The sequence below is a fragment of the Pseudophryne corroboree genome, chromosome 3 (genome assembly GCF_028390025.1).
Source record: "Pseudophryne corroboree isolate aPseCor3 chromosome 3, aPseCor3.hap2, whole genome shotgun sequence".
NCBI classification, from domain to species: Eukaryota; Metazoa; Chordata; class Amphibia; order Anura; family Myobatrachidae; genus Pseudophryne; species Pseudophryne corroboree.
In genome coordinates, this window is record NC_086446.1 from 437,076,904 (window position 1) to 437,097,619 (window position 20,716).

The 20,716-nt window shown below is 42.5% G+C and overlaps 1 protein-coding gene across 1 annotated transcript in view; it reads left to right on the top strand.

Moving 5' to 3' along the window:
* The window catches only part of MGAT5B (alpha-1,6-mannosylglycoprotein 6-beta-N-acetylglucosaminyltransferase B), a 184,368-nt gene that overhangs the window by 122,648 nt on the left and 41,004 nt on the right, over nt 1-20,716 (top strand). Inside the window, exon 16 of the mRNA XM_063960440.1 lies at nt 968-1,084. Coding sequence (XP_063816510.1) covers nt 968-1,084 — 117 coding nt within the window. The remainder of the gene's footprint in view (nt 1-967; nt 1,085-20,716) is intronic.

The window sequence follows — 20,716 nt, forward strand, 5'->3', positions numbered from 1 at the left end:
GTCTACTATGGAACACTTGGGAAAGGTTTATATTGAATTAACAAGCAGAAAGTTGTGTGATGCACAGCAGCCTGGGGGAATTAATCATAGCTACCTGACAAAAAACATAATTACCTCCATTAATTAGACAAGATCTCCCACTGAGTTCTGATGAATGGAGCTGTCTGTCACAAACTCAGAGAAAGAGAGAGATTCTCACAGCTGTATATTGATGATATCTCCAAGATTGAGAGCCCTGAAGAGGGAAAACTTCAAAGACGAGAGGTGGATGCATAAATAATTTTGGGAATTATGACCGTACAGTATATATATATATATATATATATATATATATAGATACATATACATGTATATATGTATGTATATATATATATATATATATATATATACACACACACACATTGGTTCCTATTATTTTTTAATTTTTTTTGTGATACATCTCACTTGCAGTCTTGTAAAATATGACAAACCAAGGGAAATTATGTCCATGTATTCTAGTATTAGGTATATACATGTCATAAGGGCAGTACGGATGGTGTAATGGTTAGCATTACTGCCTCACAGCACTGAGGTCATGGGTTCAATTCCCACCATGGCCCTAACTGTGTGGAGTTTGTATATTCTCCCCGTACTTGCGTGGGTTTCCTCCGGGTACTCCGGTTTCCTCCCACAATCCCAAAATATACTGGTAGGTTAATTGGCTCCCAACAAAAATTAACCCTAGCATGAATGTGTGTGCGTGTACATGTGATAGGGAATATAGATTGTAAGCTCCACTGGGGCAGGGACTGATGTGAATGACCGAATATTCTCTGTAAAGCGCTGCGGAATATGTGTGCGCTATATAAATAACTGGTAATAAATAAATAAGCGTCTGTTTACTTGACACAAGACAGCCTCTGTGTGCCACCTGTTCATGCTAAAGATTGTTGGTTATTATAAACAGGCTCTTCAATACTTTCTACAGGTATCATCTCAGCATCCCTACATGGAGATGACCATTGGGCGGCCACATGTCATAACAGTGGACTACAATAACACCCAAGAGTTTGAGGCAGCTATAAAAACTATTATGAGGAGCAAGGTATTGTGCATTGTTGCAAGGAGATTATGGGATTTTATTTAGTTTATTTTTAGATAATTTGTCTTTTAATGTTTAGTCATATCTTTGAATATCTTGCACAAAGACATGCGTTTCTCAATTATCAACAAGCAAGGCTATATAATAGTGTCTGCTTGGCCAAGGCTTAAAGTCATTAATGAAGCACTAGCTATCTGTATTCCAAAGAACTGTCAATTAGCTACCCTTTTCATGCTGATACTGCTAATAAACAGCTCGGGGAAATTAGGGAATAAAGGAACGTAATGTCTTTCATGTGTCAAAGTTTCCTTTGAAATTGTGCCTCAAAATGATGTTGACGAACCGTGTATCTAGAACATTGGAATGCATGTGTTAGATGTAGAGCTCTGTTATTTTAGTATACATTAATATGATTGACAGAAAGAAAGCGTTAATTTAGTTATGGAACAAAGAGGAGAACAGTGGCTCACTATTGGCAATTTGACAGACAGAGTTACTACCTTATTTATAGAAGCTTCAAAAAGCCCTGCAACTAGAATCTTATTAAACATTATTTCTTTATATTTTCATTAGAGAATTATGAGTGGGAAAAAATTACCTTTAATATTTTAATTATGAAGCCTTCCTGCCAAGTATGGGTGTTTCTTGTGGACAAGAGTTTGAAAACATAAAACTTTCCATGGGGGAATTCTATCAGACAGATCAATACTAAAAATGACTGGGTGTTAACTGTTTTTAAAAAGGTTTACTTGGTAATGGGAGGGGTGGATAAAGTTGCATACACATTGTGAGATATTGGCGATCTCTGATTTTGACTATGCGATTTCCCTTTAACTCCCCCAGAGCCCAGAAGCACCAATTTTGACTATCTGTACCTTCAATTTTGACTGTGAATTATATTGATAGTACACTAGATAGTCAAGATTGAGTTGCCTGCACAGTCTATCTTTCTTTGCGACACCGACCCCGCGGGATCACGCATCGGGATCAAATCGGGATCGTAAGCTGCATAACACAATGCAATTTGCAATAACTTTCCTTTGCTATTTTGACTATATAGTCAAAGTCGCAATGATAAATCTCACCATGTGTACACATCTTACGAATCACATCATAATGCTTCAGATTACCTCTACAAATAAATGTACTTATTTGTCCGTACAGAAATTAATTTTTTTAACAAAAGCTCAGTTTACAAAGAAAAAGGAATCCGTTTGCACAGGGGTACACTCAATCCGTCTTTCATCTAATACTGTTAAAAAAATGTTTTATTTAATTCAATTGAATGAAAATTAGTTTTAGCAGTATTTAGATTAAGAAGGGATTGAGTGCACCCCTGTGCAAAATTATTCCTTTTATTTTGTAAATTGAGCTTTTGTACTTTTGAATCAGTGGGTAGCACCAGCAAAACGCATCTAGGAGAAAGGTTTATCCTATTTGTGGTCAATATTTGTAAATCCCCTTGAACATTATTTACTGTGGACTTATTTTTTTGGTGCAGGATCTCTTTCTCTTTATTAATTAACTTAAGTTTGTGAGAATATCAACTTTTAAAGTATGCTCTGGGTGTAGACCTGAAATTTGCTCTTCACCTACTCTTAGCAGTCACTGGGACTGTAATGGTATCTTTGGGACAGATTCAGTTAGCAGAAACTTCACTTATTTTGGCTCTCACCTAGAATGTAAACAAATATCATTAAGATCACTTACCTGCAATATCCTGTGGAGTATCGTCTTAATGCTGTTACCTAAAGCTGGGTATACACTGAGTGATGTATCGGGCGATATGGGTCTGGGACTCAGGGTCGACAACAAAAAGGTCGACACACCTTAGGTTGACGCCAATTGGTCGACACACCTTAGGTCGACGTGGACAAAATGTCGACATGGACAAAAGGTCGACATGGAAAAAGGTCGACATGATTTTTTTATGTTTTTTTGGTGTCGTTTTCTTCGTAGAGTGACCAGGAACCCCAATTAGTGCACCGCGTACCCTCGTATGGCTCGCTTCGCTCGCCATGCTTCGGGCATGGTGCCTTCGCTCCGCTCCGCTCGGCACAGATTACCGTTCTAATCGTAGTCCACGTGGATCGTTAAGTATGAAAAGGTTCAAAAAAAGAAAAAAAAAACATAAAAAACTCATGTCGACATTTTCCCATGTCAACCTTGTTCCTGTCGACCTTTTGTCCATGTCGACCTTTTGTCCATGTCAACCTAAGGTGTGTCGACCAATTGGCGCCGACATAAGGTGTGTCGACCTTTTTGTTGTCGACCTGGAGTCCGGATACCGGGCGATATATACAGTGCATCCGGAAAGTATACACAGCGCTTCACTTTTTCCACATTTTGTTATGTTACAGCCTTATTCCAAAATGTAATAAATTCATTTTGCTGCAAAGAGGAATGGGCAAAACTGCCTAAACATAGGTGTGCCAGGCTTGTGGCATCATATTCAAAAAGGCTGTAATTGCTGCCAAAGGTGCATCAACAAAGTATTGAGAAAGGCTGTGAATACTTACGTACTTGTGATTTCTTAGTTTTTTATTTTTTAATAAATTTGTAAAAATCTCAAAAAAACTTCTTTCACGTTGTCATTATGGGGTATTGTGTGTAGAATTTTGAGGGAAAGAATGTATTTATTCCATTTGGAATAAGACTGTAACATAACAAAATGTGGAAAAAGTGAAGCGCTGTGAATACCTTCCAGATGCACTGTATCATGAGCCCATCTGTGGGTGAGCTCCCCGATATGTCTACAAATATATTAGCGCATCAGGCTGTGTGTGCAGACGGTCGGCACACGTGCTGCAGGGACAGCCGGTTACTGATATCTCAACTGGGCAGGCACATTTAAATGCCCACCCAGTTGTGATGTCAGGTATTGCACATTGGGTGGATGATTGATAAGTGTGTATGCACTTACCAATCGTTAGATAGGTCGGCAGATTGGCTGAATGACCGACCCGTCAGCCAGGTGTGCACCCAGCTTTACACTGGACCATAGGAACAGAAAAAGAAGCCTCAAGACATCTTATACTTCCATGTTTGCATATACGTATTAGGGAAAAGCTGCATTTTTGTTTGCTTCCCTCCAATCACGGTAAGGATTCCTAATGGGCCCTACACACTGGGCGATATTACTGAAAGATATGAACAATCTTGTTCATTAATGAATGAGATACCATTCATATCTTTCAGTGTGGAGGCAGCAACGATGAACAATGCGCGGCCCTGTGCGCGTTCATCGCTGGTGCCCCGTCGCTTGTGCATGCAGGACAATATGGACGTTCTCGTCCATATTTGCATGCACTGCTATGGAGCCGGGTGATGGGGGGAGTGAAGAAACTTCACTCCCCCCGCCCGCCTTCGGGTCGCCCGTCTACCGTATCAGCGGTCGGGCAGTTCGGCGGCGGGTTGCGCAGTGTGTAGGGCATTTAACACAACTGGCGAAGACATCCTATTCTGCTGCTTTAAGATAGCTACTACTATATTTACAACCAGCATTTAGGTCTCAACTTCATTTGGGTAATGTTAAAACCAGTCCTATGTAATTAGAGATTATATGCACTTGTTGTCCTCTGATGATATTCAGGCCAACTATATGTGTTTTCTTACGTCTTTGTCTGTTGTACCTGTCAAAGTCAGAAAAATATCTCTATACACACTGCCATATTTGCACCTCATACACGTCCGCACTGCGCATGCGTACGCTCTCCCGTGCGTGCGCATACTCACAGTCGCGGGCACCCGCAGGCGCACGGTATGCGTATTTACGGTAGAGTTTATGTGATCGTAGCGTGCGACTCAATCGTTACATATTTTAACTATATAATGTATTTTGTAGATCATGGTCCCTTTGATAGATTCTGAAAGTTTAGTTAATATAGCATGTTCCTGGACAGGGGGATCCCTCTTTGTATTGTACGAAGGGTCTAACAGGAGTCATACAGTGGTGTTTAGTACCCATCGGAAGAGTATTTAATTAGCAATATTCCGGTGTTGGTTTGGAGCGGATTAATCGCTCGTGCGAATAGTTATGGACATAAGAAGTTTATGTCCATTTACTATTACAGGTTGAGTATCCCTTATCCAAAATGCTTGGGACCAGAGGTATTTTGGATAACGGATTTTTCCGTATTTTGGAATAATTAGATACCATAATGAGATATCATGGTGATGGGACTTAAATCTAAGCACAGAATGCATTTATGTTTCATATTCACCTTATAAACACAGCCTGAAGGTAATTTTAGCCAATATTTTTTATAACTTTGTGCATTAAACAAAGTGTGTCTACATTCACACAATTCATTTATGTTTCATATACACCTTATATACACAACCTGAAGGTCATTTAATACAATATTATTAATAACTTTGTGTATTAAACAAAGTTTGTGTAAACTGAGCCATCAAAAAACAAAGATTTCACTATCCCACTCTCACTCAAAAAAGTCCGTATTTTGGAATATTCCATATTTCGGAATATATGGATATGGGATACTCAACCTGTATTTGCTCTTACTTAGCCATGCGGCGGGAAACCCAGTTTCCCTCCCACCTGAGCTGTTGGAAATCGTCACAGCCCACCTGTATGAATCAACCTATGACCTTTTGTTATAGTGCGAGGAGGAATTCCTGTGTCCAATGAACAATGAGATTGTAGGGACCATTGAATTGTATTGTGTGTGGGGCATAAATAGACAAGCCGATCACATCCAACTCACTCTTCAACGGTTATCATTGCTGAAAATCGGGAGCTGGATGTCCAGAGGCGCATGCGATCGTTTCCCCTTGTGCGTAAGTGTTTCTCCGCAACCATATTGTTCTTACTGTTATTGTGGGCCATTTCTCTCTCTCTCTTCTCCTCTTTCTCTCTTATTTTCCCTTAAAACATAATTGTATTGTATTGTATTTCCTGTGTAGTTATCTGGTTAGGTAGTCTATGTTATATTGTAGTGTATGACTTGTATTGTGTTAATTCTTTTGCAAGTATATCATTCATAATATATATATATTAGGCGTTGGACCCTAAGCCCAGGTATCTGTGTATTTCTTATAGTGTTTAGTATTCTCAGAGCGTCGGTGACGCTCGAACAGCATTTGAGTTAATAAGGTTACACTAGGTTGCATCTACACCCTATTTCTACACTAAGGTTTTACTGCATAATATACTGTTTATGGTTTAGATATAAAGGTTTAACATTGTGAGCGTCAGCGCCGCTGGTGATCTCCTCGTGGTCCCGAGCGTCCGCTACGCTATAGCGAATCATTGCGTTAGACGGCAGCCAATAGCGTGCCTGCCTGTGATCTCTTGACCGTGAGCGAACGTGACGCTTGAGCGTCTCGACTACGGCTAAGTGATTGCTACGCAACGAGCGTACCCTTACGGTACTCCATACGTGAATAGCGTACAGTGTTCTTAGACCTCATAAAGGGTTTTATATAAGATAAATATTTAGCTTTATCAATTGGCGGCTCGCCCGTCCTTCACATATCTGCACTAGGTAATTTCAGCAGACATTATCCAGCAGCAAAGGGCGGGAGGTCATATTCCTCGTAGTGCTGTTTGGATAAACGTCTGCTTCGCTTAGTAAAGGGTGCTGAAGGAATCCGGGACCGGAGGTAAGAACAAAACGATAGTGTCTTTTTAAAACTGTTTATTTCTGTCTGGCGTACACACGCACGCATATCTGCATTTCTTTTCATTCGTGTATTTTCATATATCACTCTCCTGTTTGCCATTGTATAATTGATAAACGTACTAAGAGAGATTTGCCGCTATTTCATAGTTAAAGAGTAAAGGTAATACAGTTAAGGTATAGAAATACACACAGCTCTACCTAAAGGTAAAAGGAGAGATTGGTGTGGTGTGCGGTAGATGATCGAGGATCATCTACATTGATAAAACGTGTTAGTTGTGTTACGGTGGACAAAGACTGGTGTACACGTGTCTCTAACAAAGGGAGACTTGCGTACGCAAAGGCCGACGCACGCAGCGTAAATTACGCAACGGAGCGTCTGGGTACGCCCACGTAACTCAAGTCACACGATAGTGTTGATTTTTAAGTAACGCAACAGGCGATAAATAGCGCAACAGGCGATAAGTAGCGCAAATCTATTTTAAATTCGAAATTTAAATTAATAGATCCTTCTCCTAATTTGTAACACTAAAGAGAAATTTCTGCGCAGAAATAGAAATAGAAACAAAAGTGTATATGTGGTGAGTGAGTGTTTGTTTTTACAATTTTGAGGATTGAACCAAAAGAAATCATCGAGTTCTCGTGAAGGTACATACGTGTAAGTGACATGCACGGTGGCTAGGGAGGCATCCTTGGTTAAACAAAAAAAATTGAGCATTAGAGTATAGCAGACCAGGAGGTCATACTGTAGCAGACCAGGAGGTCTAGGTACAGCAGACAAGGAAGTCCGCTATAGAGTCCACAGGCACAACACCAAAAAAAAAAAAAAAGGGTTGGTGCAACACCCATATAGGCCATACAAGCTCTTGCTGAAGGAATTCGCAGCCGCAATTTTCGATTCCGCTGGTCGCTCCGTACATAAGATTAGTTGCTTATGTGCTGAACGATTGTACCGCACGTAATTGTGTGCATTAGTAAACCTGACCGGTACTATTTGTGTACGAAGGTCATAAACGCTATTTGTACATTCTAACGTGATTTGTGTAATTTTTTATTTTTTCAAAAAGGGAAGTTCGCTGGTCACTCAGGAACTATCTGACAACCACACCTTTACTGGAAAGGGTTAATGCTCTGCGGATCACACTCACATGTTCCAGTAAACAAAGGTTAATAGGGGCCCTGGGTCGAGTACGCCAGCACTATATCAGTGTGATCAGGTCGTATTGGTCGGCGTGGGCGAGTGAGTGAGGTGCTCGGTAAACTTCACCGCCAACCTATCGTGAATATCTTGGTTTTTTGTAAGGTTCCGTAACACCTGCAAATTATGGGGGCCAGTTGTTCAGGAAGGGGGCGATCAACCTCGGTTCGGGTTGATTCTATAAACTGACCAGTCGGGTCGGCAAGGTACGTAATGTGTGAAAAGTACGGAAGTCACACAGAAGCTTTATGTGATGAATGGGAGAGAATGACAGTACATGACGGGGAGAAATTCCCAAGAGTAGGTAGCTTCAGCACAGAAGTGTTAACGAATTTAAGGAGAAGGATATGTCTCATTAAATCAGCAAAGAGACGAATCAAGCATTATGATTATTTGCAGTTGTGGCAACAGGAGGGTGACATACAGAGAGGATTGGCTCAGGCGGCGGGATCTGGCTCGATCAGGAAACATAGCCACGGCCCCACCGCCACCATACATATCAGGAGAGAAATTGGTTGCGGAGAATGACGCACTAAGGTGTAACAAACAAACACTTAGCAACTGTGTAAATGTTAAAGATAATGTTAACCAATTAACCAATGCAAGTATTAACCCGTGCAAGTTGTACCCTGTTTTGAACTTTCCCCAGGAGTGTGATCAAGAGGACGAATCGGCAACAATATCAGCGCTCTCTCTAGCAGCCACCATATCAGAAACAACAGTAGGCACGGCCCAACCCATAAGATTAGTAACAAAGCCCCCTAGCGGAGGGACAGGTGAGGTCATATCAACGGGTAAGTATGGCACCATACACTATGCTGAAACTATTTCACCACAAACTGCAGAATCTACACAGAATGATGTTGTTAGAATTAATCCTGTTAAGGTAATAGTAGTGCCAAATGGGAAAACGGACACTTCAGGAGTCACTCCTGTTAGGAACATCGCCATGTATAGCCCGTTTACCCGAATGGAATTAAGGACCATAGTGTCTGAATTCCCTGACCCTAGAAAAGATTTAGTTGCTAGCCAAAAATACATCAGAGACCTAGGAAACACTTTAGAGCCCAATAATAAAGATTGGCAAGTACTGCTAAGAGCTTGTTTACCCTCCAATGTCGACGCAACTCAATTTTTAGCTGACTGTGGATTAGATCAGGATGTACCTCTTACAGATGTGTACAACAAAGATAATGTAAAAAGAATAAGTTTACAGTTAAAGGAGTATTTCCCAGCGGTAGTTAAATGGAACAAGATATTCTCCATTAAACAAAAGGAGTCAGAAACAGCTGCAGAGTATTTTCACAGAGCATTATCAGAGATGGCAAAATACACAGGCATAGAGGACATTAAAACAAACATAAACCATCGAGAAGTAGCAGTATCGGTACTGATGGATGGTTTAAAAGAGTCATTAAAGACTAGGGTACAGACCACACAACCATGTTGGCGAGGTCTGTCTGTGGCTACTTTGAGAGAGGCTGCTATTGATCACGACCGGAATATCACCAGACACAGGGAGTCACAAGGTGATAAGTTAATGTCAGTAAGTATACAGGCCCTGACCACAAAACAGCCTGTGTTAATATCACCAAACCCTGTGGGTAAGTCAAACGTGGTAACATGTTATTTTTGTCACAAACAGGGACATTTTGCACGAGACTGTAGATCGAGAAATGTACAAAAATCTTATCAACCCCCTAGACAACGACACGACACACGACATTGGGATCAGGGTCCACAGAGACGGAGTTATGAGCCACATACAGGGGAAACAAAAAGATACCCCCCGAACAGAGACTGGCACGCCTCTGGTAGTTCCCAGCTAACTCCCTCACAAGTAGTTGCTGCCAGCGGGATTCAGGGAGGTCACCATACCCAATAGGGGTGTGGCCATACCTGTAATCTGCAGCCAGTAAAATTGATTGCAAGCCTTGGAAGTGAACCCGAAGTTGCAATTAATGTAGCTGGTAAATCATTAAACTTTCTTGTAGATACGGGGGCGGCCAAATCAGTGATAAATTCGACAGTGGGCATGAGAACCACTGGTAGGACAATTCCAGCCATGGGAGTAACAGGAGTAGTCCAGCACTACCCTGTTAGCAAACCAGCCGAGATTACAGTAGGGCCTTTACATACCAAGCATTCCTTTTTGCTGGCTGCATCGGCACCGACCAATCTCCTGGGAAGAGACTTACTGTGTAAAATGGGGTGCGTCATTTATTGTACTCCTGAAGGAGTATTCTTGGACATACCTGAGAATCACGCTCAGGAAGTGCGAGACATGTTAGACTCCCCATCAAAATTAATGTCACATACCATTATGACAAATAGGACTCCCTCCCAAGTAGAAGAAATGACATCTCAGATACCAGAGTCACTTTGGACTAAAGATGGACAGGACACTGGATTAATGGCAAACGTAGCTCCGGTAGTTGTACAAGTAAAAGATGGTAGGATAGCTCCAAAAATCCTACAGTACCCTCTGAAGCCAGAGGTGGAGTTAGGAGTGTACCCAGTAATAGAGCGCTTGCTACAACAGGGCATTCTGGTAAGAACGTCCAGCACTGCCAATAGTCCCATCTTCCCTGTGAAAAAGAGTGGGGGGAGGGGTTACCGGCTAGTGCAGGATCTAAGGGGGATTAACAAAATAGTTGAGAGTCAGTTCCCCGTAGTGCCAAATCCAGCTGTCATCCTAATGCAAATCCCTCCCACTGCGAAATTTTTCACTGTTATTGACCTCTGCTCCGCTTTCTTTTCGGTACCTCTGCACCCTGACAGCCAATATTTGTTCGCATTTACATACAGAGGAGTCCAATACACATGGACTCGATTACCACAAGGATTCATAGATAGTCCAAGTATATTTTCCCAGGCTTTGCATGATTGTTTACAGTCTTTCCAACCAGAGAGTGGATCAGTATTAATACAGTACGTGGATGATCTACTACTGTGTTCTGATTCATTGGAAGCATCCCTGAAGGATACGAAACAGCTCCTGTTTCATCTTTCAGACACAGGACACAAGGTTTCCAAAGACAAGTTGCAATTATGCCAAACTAAGGTAAAATATTTGGGACACTGTCTAACACAAGGACTGAGACACCTGACCGCTGATAGAATTCAAGCAATTAGAGACATGAATCTGCCACAAACCCAGCAACAGATCAGAACGTTTTTAGGAATGTGTGGGTATTGCCGTAACTGGATCCCAGGATTTTCCATTCTAGCGTTACCTTTGCAGGAGATGGTCTCCTCAAACAAACCTGATCGGATTTTGCATACAGACGAGTCTGAGACGGCATTTGAGAGACTTAAACAGTGCCTAACGCAGGCACCAGCATTAGGTATGCCAGACTATGGGAAACCCTTTGAGCTATACGGAACAGAAAGTGCTGGTTGCGCGGCAGGCGTACTAACCCAAAAGCACGGTGATGCCAGCAGGCCAGTAGCATATTACAGCGCTCAGCTAGACACGGTAGCGCGATCCCTCCCCACATGCTTGCGAAGCGTTGCTGCGATAGCATTGCTAGTAACGAAAAGCGAAGATGTCGTGCTAGGTCACAACCTCACAATTCATACACCACATGCAGTGTCAGCCTTGTTAAATTCTGCCCAAACCAGGCACGTCTCATCAGCGCGGTTTACAAGATGGGAATTGGCACTAATGGCCCCCGTAAACATCACCATAAGGAGATGCAGTGCATTAAATCCTGCAACATATCTCCCAGGTGTGCCTGGACAGGCACAAAGGGTGGAGGATGAGAGTGGTGGAGAAGGAGGATTTAATACAAAGGAAGACACACATGATTGTATGGAATATTTGACCCAAAATTTTACCGCAAGGCCTGACATCAGTGACAACCCACTGGAAGATGTAGAACTTACGTTCTACACGGACGGTAGTTGTCATAGACAGTCAGACTCGGGAGACTTGTGTACTGGATACGCAGTCGTAGATGACCAAGGCACCATAGAAGCGGAACCGCTAGGCCCACCTCACTCAGCCCAGGTTGCTGAACTGGTCGCCCTAACCAGAGCATGTGAATTGGCTAAGGGTAAGTCAGCCAATATCTACACCGACTCTAGATACGCATTCGGGGTAGTCCATGATTTCGGAGCCCTATGGCGCCTCAGAAATTTCATGACGGCAGCTGGTACACCGATAGCGCATGCAGCTCACATAAATAGGCTTCTAACAGCGATACAGGAACCCGACAGAGTGGCTGTTATCAAATGTAAAGCACACACATATAGCCAGGACCCAGTATCACTTGGTAACAGCCGAGCAGACGAAGCTGCTAAGTTAGCAGCTGGTACCCCCAGACAGACAGACACCACACAACTGATGGTATTTAATACCATCAACACACAGAAGTTGTGTGAGATGCAAAATTTGTGTTCCACACAGGAAAAGGCAGTCTGGAAGGCAAAAGGATATGGCCAGGAGTCCTCAGGACTCTGGACGGATGGACACGGTAAACCAGTGGCCCCCAGAGCATACCTTCCATGTTTAGCTGAGGCAGCTCACGGGCTGACTCATCTGGGCAAGGAAGGGATGTGCAAGTTGGTAAGAGCATATTGGTGTGCCCCAGGATTTTCATCTCATGCGAGTAAAAGAGCAATGTCATGCCTTACCTGTTTGAGAAAGAACATCGGAAAGGCAATACCTACAGAACCATCTCATATCCCACCTGCCGGCGGCCCTTTCCAGGTAATACAGATTGACTTTATACAATTACCCCCTTGTCGAAATTTGAAATATGTACTTGTTTGTATAGATGTTTTCTCAAATTGGGTCGAAGCATTTCCGGCGGCCACAAATACCGCTATGTTTACTGCTAAGAAAATTGTGCAGGAATTTGTATGTAGATATGGTATCCCTAGAATTATCGAAAGTGATAGGGGTACCCATTTTACAGGTGATGTCTTTCAAGGAATGTGTAAATTGATGGGAATTGATAGCAAGCTGCACACTCCATACCGTCCACAGGCGAGTGCGAAAGTGGAAAGAGTGAACAGCACTATTAAAAATAAACCGAGTAAAGTGATGGCAGAGACAGGATTGACATGGCCAGAAGCTTTACCCATTGTACTGTACAGCATCAGAACCACTCCCAGGTCCCCTCTTAATCTGTCTCCCTTTGAAATCTTGTTTGGTCGACAACCGCATGTTATGATTAACCCTCAGGATGATTTGAAGTGTAACAATGAAGTGACTGTAAAATACTTGATTAACATGAGTAAACAGTTAAGGAATCAAAATGATAATCTGAAGTTGGTGATTCCTGATTTACCAGATAGTAATTGTCATGACATTGAACCTGGGGATTATGTAATGATACGGAATTTTCTACGCTCAGGTTGCCTTATTGACAGATGGGAAGGACCATACCAGGTCTTATTGACTAGCACTACAGCATTGAAGGTTGCTGAGAGAGAGACTTGGGTTCATTCGTCCCACTGTAAGAAGGTTGCTGATCCAGAGAGGTCCCGTGATAAGGAACAGACGGTAGAGGAAGTTGTATCACTGGAGTGTCTGTTCCAGGAGGACTGAGGCGGCACCTGAGCATCGAGAATCACAAGATCAAAAGCAGTTGTCGATCCCCTGTTCCCTTTTATTGTTTTTCTCCAACTTCCCATCCCCTCTCCCTCAAATTATTTTTTCCCCCTTCTCATTCTTCTCCGTTTCCTCCTACAAGATGGACTTGCCCCAAGAGACTGTGATCCGGATTTTCCTGTTGACCATGATGTTGACCAGAGCAGTCTGTTCCGGCGAGAGTACCATGGAGGTCGAGAGAGGTTCTGGAATGGGTTCTGATGATAAAGATGGAGGCGTAATTTTCCAAGAACAACTTAACCAACAAGTAAAGGCGAGTATCAGAAAACGATCCGATAGCATTGACAATAGAAGGAATTGTGAAGGATTGTTAGCTGAAGAAAACTGTATCTGTAGGCTCTGTGACAACGTAGTGGAGGATGGGTGCATTAAGAAATGCCAATCCAGTTTTAATATCCATATGGACCGGCATCCATTGAGTGACTATCACTCCTTAGTGGGTAGTGTGTTAAATAAAACAGATTGTTGGGTATGCTCTCAAGTACCTCAAGGTCATAGCAAATCAGGGCTAGTACCATTTCCTTTAACGTTAGGGGAGGTACTTGAGTTAAGTGGCGGGAGACCGGTGGACAGGAGGTTTAATATCTCCAGCCCTCCTAGTTTGAAGCTCCACCAATACCATGTGGATAGGTCCCTATTATGTTTTAACATCCCCAATCCCCGAAAGCCAGGAAATTGGGAAGTATCATGGAGTAACCAAACCATGACCTTTTCGCATAGAGCAGATAGAATGCCTACAGATACAGAGCTTATACGCAACATAGCCAGTAGAGGAAAATCTTTCCGATATAGGTATACCTTAGGAAATAGGATTACGAGAGTTGGAGAGGTATCACCAGGATACTGTGCACATATCGTACAACCTGATACGTGTACTAAGCAGATGGAAGAATTAGGGTTAGGAGATTTCACATGGAAGGTGTGTAATATGGTTATGTCCTACTCCGTCCCATATGTTCTCCCCGATGATGCATATTTCATATGCGGGAGAAAGGCGTATAAGTGGCTTGCCCCAAACTCTGAAGGATTGTGTTATATTGGAAAAGTACTGCCTGAAGTAATGACTGTATCACATGACAAAATGAAAGACATACACCGTGTTGCCCAAACTCCTTATACTCACACCCATTACGAGCACGTAGTTAAACGGCACCTGATAGAAAGAACAGAGCATCCGGCCTCTGACATGATCCATGAATCCACCGGGATTCAGTTTCTAATCGCGTTAGACATCACTCGCACCGCCAGAGGAGTGTTGAATTATAAATACATATCTGCGCTTGCAAATTTGTTAGATAATATCACTGAAATGTATGATGACACGTTTAGGTATACTGGAAGAGAACTTCAAGCTTATAAAACAGAACTGGTACAGCATAGAATGGTTCTTAATTACCTCACAGCAGTAACAGGCGGATATTGTGTCACACTGGCAACACAATACGGCGTGAAATGTTGCACATATATTACGAATAGCACCGAGGACCCGGTCGAGGTCATAGACCAAAAGATGGACGATATTCTCCAACTGAAGTGGGAATTTCGCAGGAGACACAATCTCACTCTCGCTGCTGTAGGTAATGAGCTGACTGGTTGGGTGTCATGGTTGAACCCACGAAATTGGTTCTCTGGTTTAGGAGACTGGGCTCAAGGAGTCATAATGGATGTTGGGAAGTTTCTTCTATGTATCTTAGGTGTTGTCATATCAATTGGTTTGATATTTAGATGCGGTCAGGCTTTAATGAAGTGCAATTGTCGTACTAGGGTAATGAGTCTGAGGAGTGAGGAAACTGTAATTCCAATGGATTTGATTTATGACCCAAATGTAGAAACAATGATGTGATGAAAATGCGATTTCTACGGTCCGTTTCTTTCACCTGTTTTTCCGTTTCCTCCAAGGTAAAAAGACCCACTTGGATGAGGAATTTGATGAGCCGATATACAGACAACAGATGGATTAAAGAAGAAGTTTTGACAACCTGATACACAGATTTTTGATGAACTTTGCCATAGATCCCCAGTTTCCCTAGAAATTTTAAAATTACGCTAGCCCAACACTTTTGTAAATCTATGGACATTGACAAAGCTTTTGCTCGCACCTTATGGGCAAAAGCACAAAGAAGACTGCATTCAACAGACACCGAACAAGACTTCAACCGACAAATATTCATTTACCTGACATAGAATACCACTGCATTTACCGTAATTATGTCTTTTCTTCATCTCTACAACCTTCAGGTAATTACACACATAGTATAGGGAATACAGGCACAGATATCAGCAATCACATATTCCCCCATTCATGTATCATCAACTAAAATGTGCTCCCCATTTTGTTACAACCAAAAGCCGAAAAGAGCTCGGTAAAGTTTGACAGCCCATCCACAGACCCGTACCACGGGATAAGAAGGAATTCAAATGTATACTTCGCAATGCCTCGAAGCTTGATGTACAACACGTACGGCACGATGATACATGGCCCCCCCAAACATGGATTCATACACACATGCTTCTACTATCTCACTAGGTCATACCCTCTTCACACCTTCTCCTCTCTCCTCCCTTACCCAACCATGGAAATGTATTAACCCCTGACATATATTTTTCTCTTTTTGAAATGTTTTAGAAGGTGGCAGTTATTATTGACTGCCAAAGGGTGGACTGTCAAAGTCAGAAAAATATCTCTATACACACTGCCATATTTGCACCTCATACACGTCCGCACTGCGCATGCGTACGCTCTCCCGTGCGTGCGCATACTCACAGTCGCGGGCACCCGCAGGCGCACAGTATGCGTATTTACGGTAGAGTTTATGTGATCGTAGCGTGCGACTCAATCGTTACATATTTTAACTATATAATGTATTTTGTAGATCATGGTCCCTTTGATAGATTCTGAAAGTTTAGTTAATATAGCATGTTCCTGGACAGGGGGATCCCTCTTTGTATTGTACGAAGGGTCTAACAGGAGTCATACAGTGGTGTTTAGTACCCATCGGAAGAGTATTTAATTAGCAATATTCCGGTGTTGGTTTGGAGCGGATTAATCGCTCGTGCGAATAGTTATGGACATAAGAAGTTTATGTCCATTTACTATTATTTGCTCTTACTTAGCCATGCGGCGGGAAACCCAGTTTCCCTCCCACCTGAGCTGTTGGAAATTGTCACAGCCCACCTGTATGAATCAACCTATGACCTTTTGTTATAGTGCGAGGAGGAATTCCTGTGTCCAATGAACAATGAGATTGTAGGGACCATTGAATTGTATTGTGTGTGGGGCATAAATAGACAAGCCGATCACATCCAACTCACTCTTCAACGGTTATCATTGCTGAAAATCGGGAGCTGGATGTCCAGAGGCGCATGCGATCGTTTCCCCTTGTGCGTAAGTGTTTCTCCGCAACCATATTGTTCTTACTGTTATTGTGGGCCATTTCTCTCTCTCTCTCTCTTCTCCTCTTTCTCTCTTATTTTCCCTTAAAACATACTTGTATTGTATTGTATTTCCTGTGTAGTTATCTGGTTAGGTAGTCTATGTTATATTGTAGTGTATGACTTGTATTGTGTTAATTCTTTTGCAAGTATATCATTCATAATATATATATATTAGGCGTTGGACCCTAAGCCCAGGTATCTGTGTATTTCTTATAGTGTTTAGTATTCTCAGAGCGTCGGTGACGCTCGAACAGCATTTGAGTTAATAAGGTTACACTAGGTTGCATCTACACCCTATTTCTACACTAAGGTTTTACTGCATAATATACTGTTTATGGTTTAGATATAAAGGTTTAACATTGTGAGCGTCAGCGCCGCTGGTGATCTCCTCGTGGTCCCGAGCGTCCGCTACGCTATAGCGAATCATTACGTTAGACGGCAGCCAATAGCGTGCCTGCTTGTGATCTCTTGACCGTGAGCGAACGTGACGCTTGAGCGTCTCGACTACGGCTAAGCGATTGCTACGCAACGAGCGTACCCTTACGGTACTCCATACGTGAATAGCGTACAGTGTTCTTAGACCTCATAAAGGGTTTTATATAAGATAAATATTTAGCTTTATCATACCTTATTGTATCTATTAAGTGATATACCATATATTAAAATTATATTTTGATATAAGAATATACAGTCATATTTAAAAGTGTGCCCCAGAATAAGAGTCTTCTTTTATTTTCCTATGACCTAATATTGCTATGCTGACTCTAGCATCACCAACATCATTATATTGTTGTCTGTTGGTTTCCATAATCAAGTTGATTAATTATTGAACCTGTGTGATATTGCCTTCTTTGTGTGTAATGATATACTTCATTAAATAACTCTCACCAAGACTAATGACATTCTGGCTTGTTTATTAAATTTGCAAATAGGTGCAAACGTTGCACAAAATCATTGAACCGGGATTCAGGGCTGTTATGAGCATGAGGACTTTTATTTTGACCACCCTGGCATTTATGATGAGTGTAAGAATTTACTTTTGATACTCTGCTTTATTGGTATCATACTGTGATGGTTTTAAAAACGTTTTTTGCATTACCGTTTTTGTATTAATTTGGATTCACTTTGCATAAATGTTTTTGCTTTAACTTGGAGGTGCTGGCACCTTTTTTACATCTGGCTTATTTATATGTGCCTGGCACTCCTGTGATGGACTTATACTGTGTGCATCCATATACATTATCCGGCACTCAAATGGTAAAATTACTGAAAATGCTTTGGTGCCTTCGTATAGGGAACAGCCACCCCAAGCACTCAGAGTCTTCATAAAAATGCAAACAGCAGTGATGCTTTTAATCAACGTTTCGGGGTGTTACCCCTTCATAAGGATAACAAACATAACATACAACAACATATTTATACATTACCAACACCAATCCGATCCACAGCTTCTCTTGCCTGCCCGCCTGTGACTCGACCGCCGCACTTCCGGTCATATATATAGGTCCACAACCTTGGCACTCACCAAACGTACAAACAGCGGCCGGGTGCCCTCCGTTAGAGTGAATGTTTCTTGGAATGGCAGCGGCACTCACATAATAATGTTTTTTTAGAAATAACAGGTCAGTACACCTCCATATCTGTTGACTACAGATATGTAGGTCTCCTGACCCGTTATCTCTAAAAAAAATGTATTATGTGAGTGCCACTGGCGTTCTAAGATAATATATATAAATATATATGTATATATTATTATTATTATTATTATTATTATCCTTTATTTATATGGCGCCACAAGGGTTCCGCAGCGCCCAATTACAGAGTGCATAAATAATCAAACAGGAAAACAGCAACTTACAGTTGATGACAGTATAGGACAAGTACAGGGTAAATAAACAGTTACATCAGCAGATGACACTGGAATAAGTATCAGGTGGCAGAAGACTGCTGGATGCGGTACAGTTGAAGATTATTAAAGTAAGACAAAGGATAAGCACATGAGGGAAGAGGGCCCTGCTCATGAGAGCTTACAATCTAAAGGGAAGGGGTAGACAGACAGGGGTGACACAGATGGGGTTCATAGAGAATGTTTAACAGAGGGTTAGGATGAGATTTGGCTGGGTTTGGTGAAGAAGTGGGTCTTGAGAGCCCGTTTGAAGCTTTGTAGAAAGGTGGAGAGTCTGAGGGGGAGAGGTAGGGAATTCCAGAGAAGTGGTGCAGCACGTGAAAAATCTTGGAGGTAGGAGTGGGGAGAAGTAATCCGTAGGCAGGAGAGTCGTCGTGCATTAGCAGAGCGAAGAGGACGGGTGGGAGTGTAAAGGGAGATAAGATCAGAGATGTAGATGGGAGAGGAGTGGGTGAGGGCTTTGTAAGCAAGTGTGAGAAGCTTGAAATGGATTCTGAAAGGAAAGGGGAGCCAGTGAAGGTTTAGTAGGAGAGGAGAGGTAGACGTAGTGCGTTTGGTGAGGAAAATGAGCCGGGCAGCAGCACTGAGGATAGATTGGAGTGGAGAGACGTGTTTGTCAGGAATGTCAGTCAGGAGGAGATTACAGTAGTCCAGTCTGAAGATGACCAGTGAGTGGATAAGAGTCTTAGTAGCATCCTGGGTCAGAAAGGGTCTGATCCTGGAAATATTTTTTAGATAAAACGGCAGGTTTGTGAGAGGTGCTGAATGTGTGATTTGAAGGAGAGGAAGGAGTCAAGGATTACCCCAAGACAGTGCACTTGGGGGCTATAGGAGATAGTAGTGCCATCAATTGATAATGAGATTGTAGGAAGTGAGGTTATGCGGGAGGAAGGGAAGATTATTAGCTCGGTCTTAGACATGTTAAGTTTAAGAAAGCGCTGGGACATCCAGGAAGAGGTAGCAGAGAGACAATTGGAGATACGAGTGAGGAGAGCAGGGGAGGTCTGGAGAGGAAAGATAGATTTGGGTGTCATCAGCATAGAGATGATATTGGAAACCAAAAGAACTAATGAGCTTACCTAGTGAGGATGTATAGAGAGAGAAGAGAAGAGGACCAAGGACAGAACCTTGGGGTACGCCTACAGTTAGTGGAAGTGAGGGGGAGGTGGAGTCATGAGAGGAGACAGAGAATGAATGGTCAGAGAGGTAGGAAGACAGTCAAGAGAGGGCAGTGTCACGCAGACCAATGGAGTAAAGGATTTGCAGTAGGAGAGGATGGTCCACAGTGTCAAAAGCAGCAGAGAGATCAAGTAGAATAAGTATAGAGTAGTGTCCCTTAGATTTAGCAGCATGGAGGTCATTGCATACTTTTGTAAGGGCAGTTTCAGTGGAGTGGAGAGGACGGAAGCCAGACTGGAATGGATCAAGTAGAGAGTGTGAGGAAAGAAAGGAAATAAGGCGGTTGTAGACAATACGCTCAAGGAGTTTGGAGACAAAAGGGAGGAGAAAGATGGGTCGGTAGTTGGAGAGAGTGTTTGGATCAAGGGTAAGTTTTTTAAGAATAGGAGAGATGAGTGCATGCTTGAAGGCAGAGGGGACAGTGCCTGATGAGAGGGAGAGATTGAGAAGGTGGGAAAGATGAGAACAAGCAGAAGGAGAGAGGTAGCGGAGGAGGCGGGAGGGGATAGGGTCAAGTGGTGAGGGGACAGGAATGAATGAGGGCCATGACTTCCTCTCCAGATGCATGGGAGAAAGATGTCAGAGTTGGTGGGAGGGGTGGTAAGGGATGGGAGAAAGCTGGTTACTAATGGTCTGGTGTCATGTGATGTCCTTA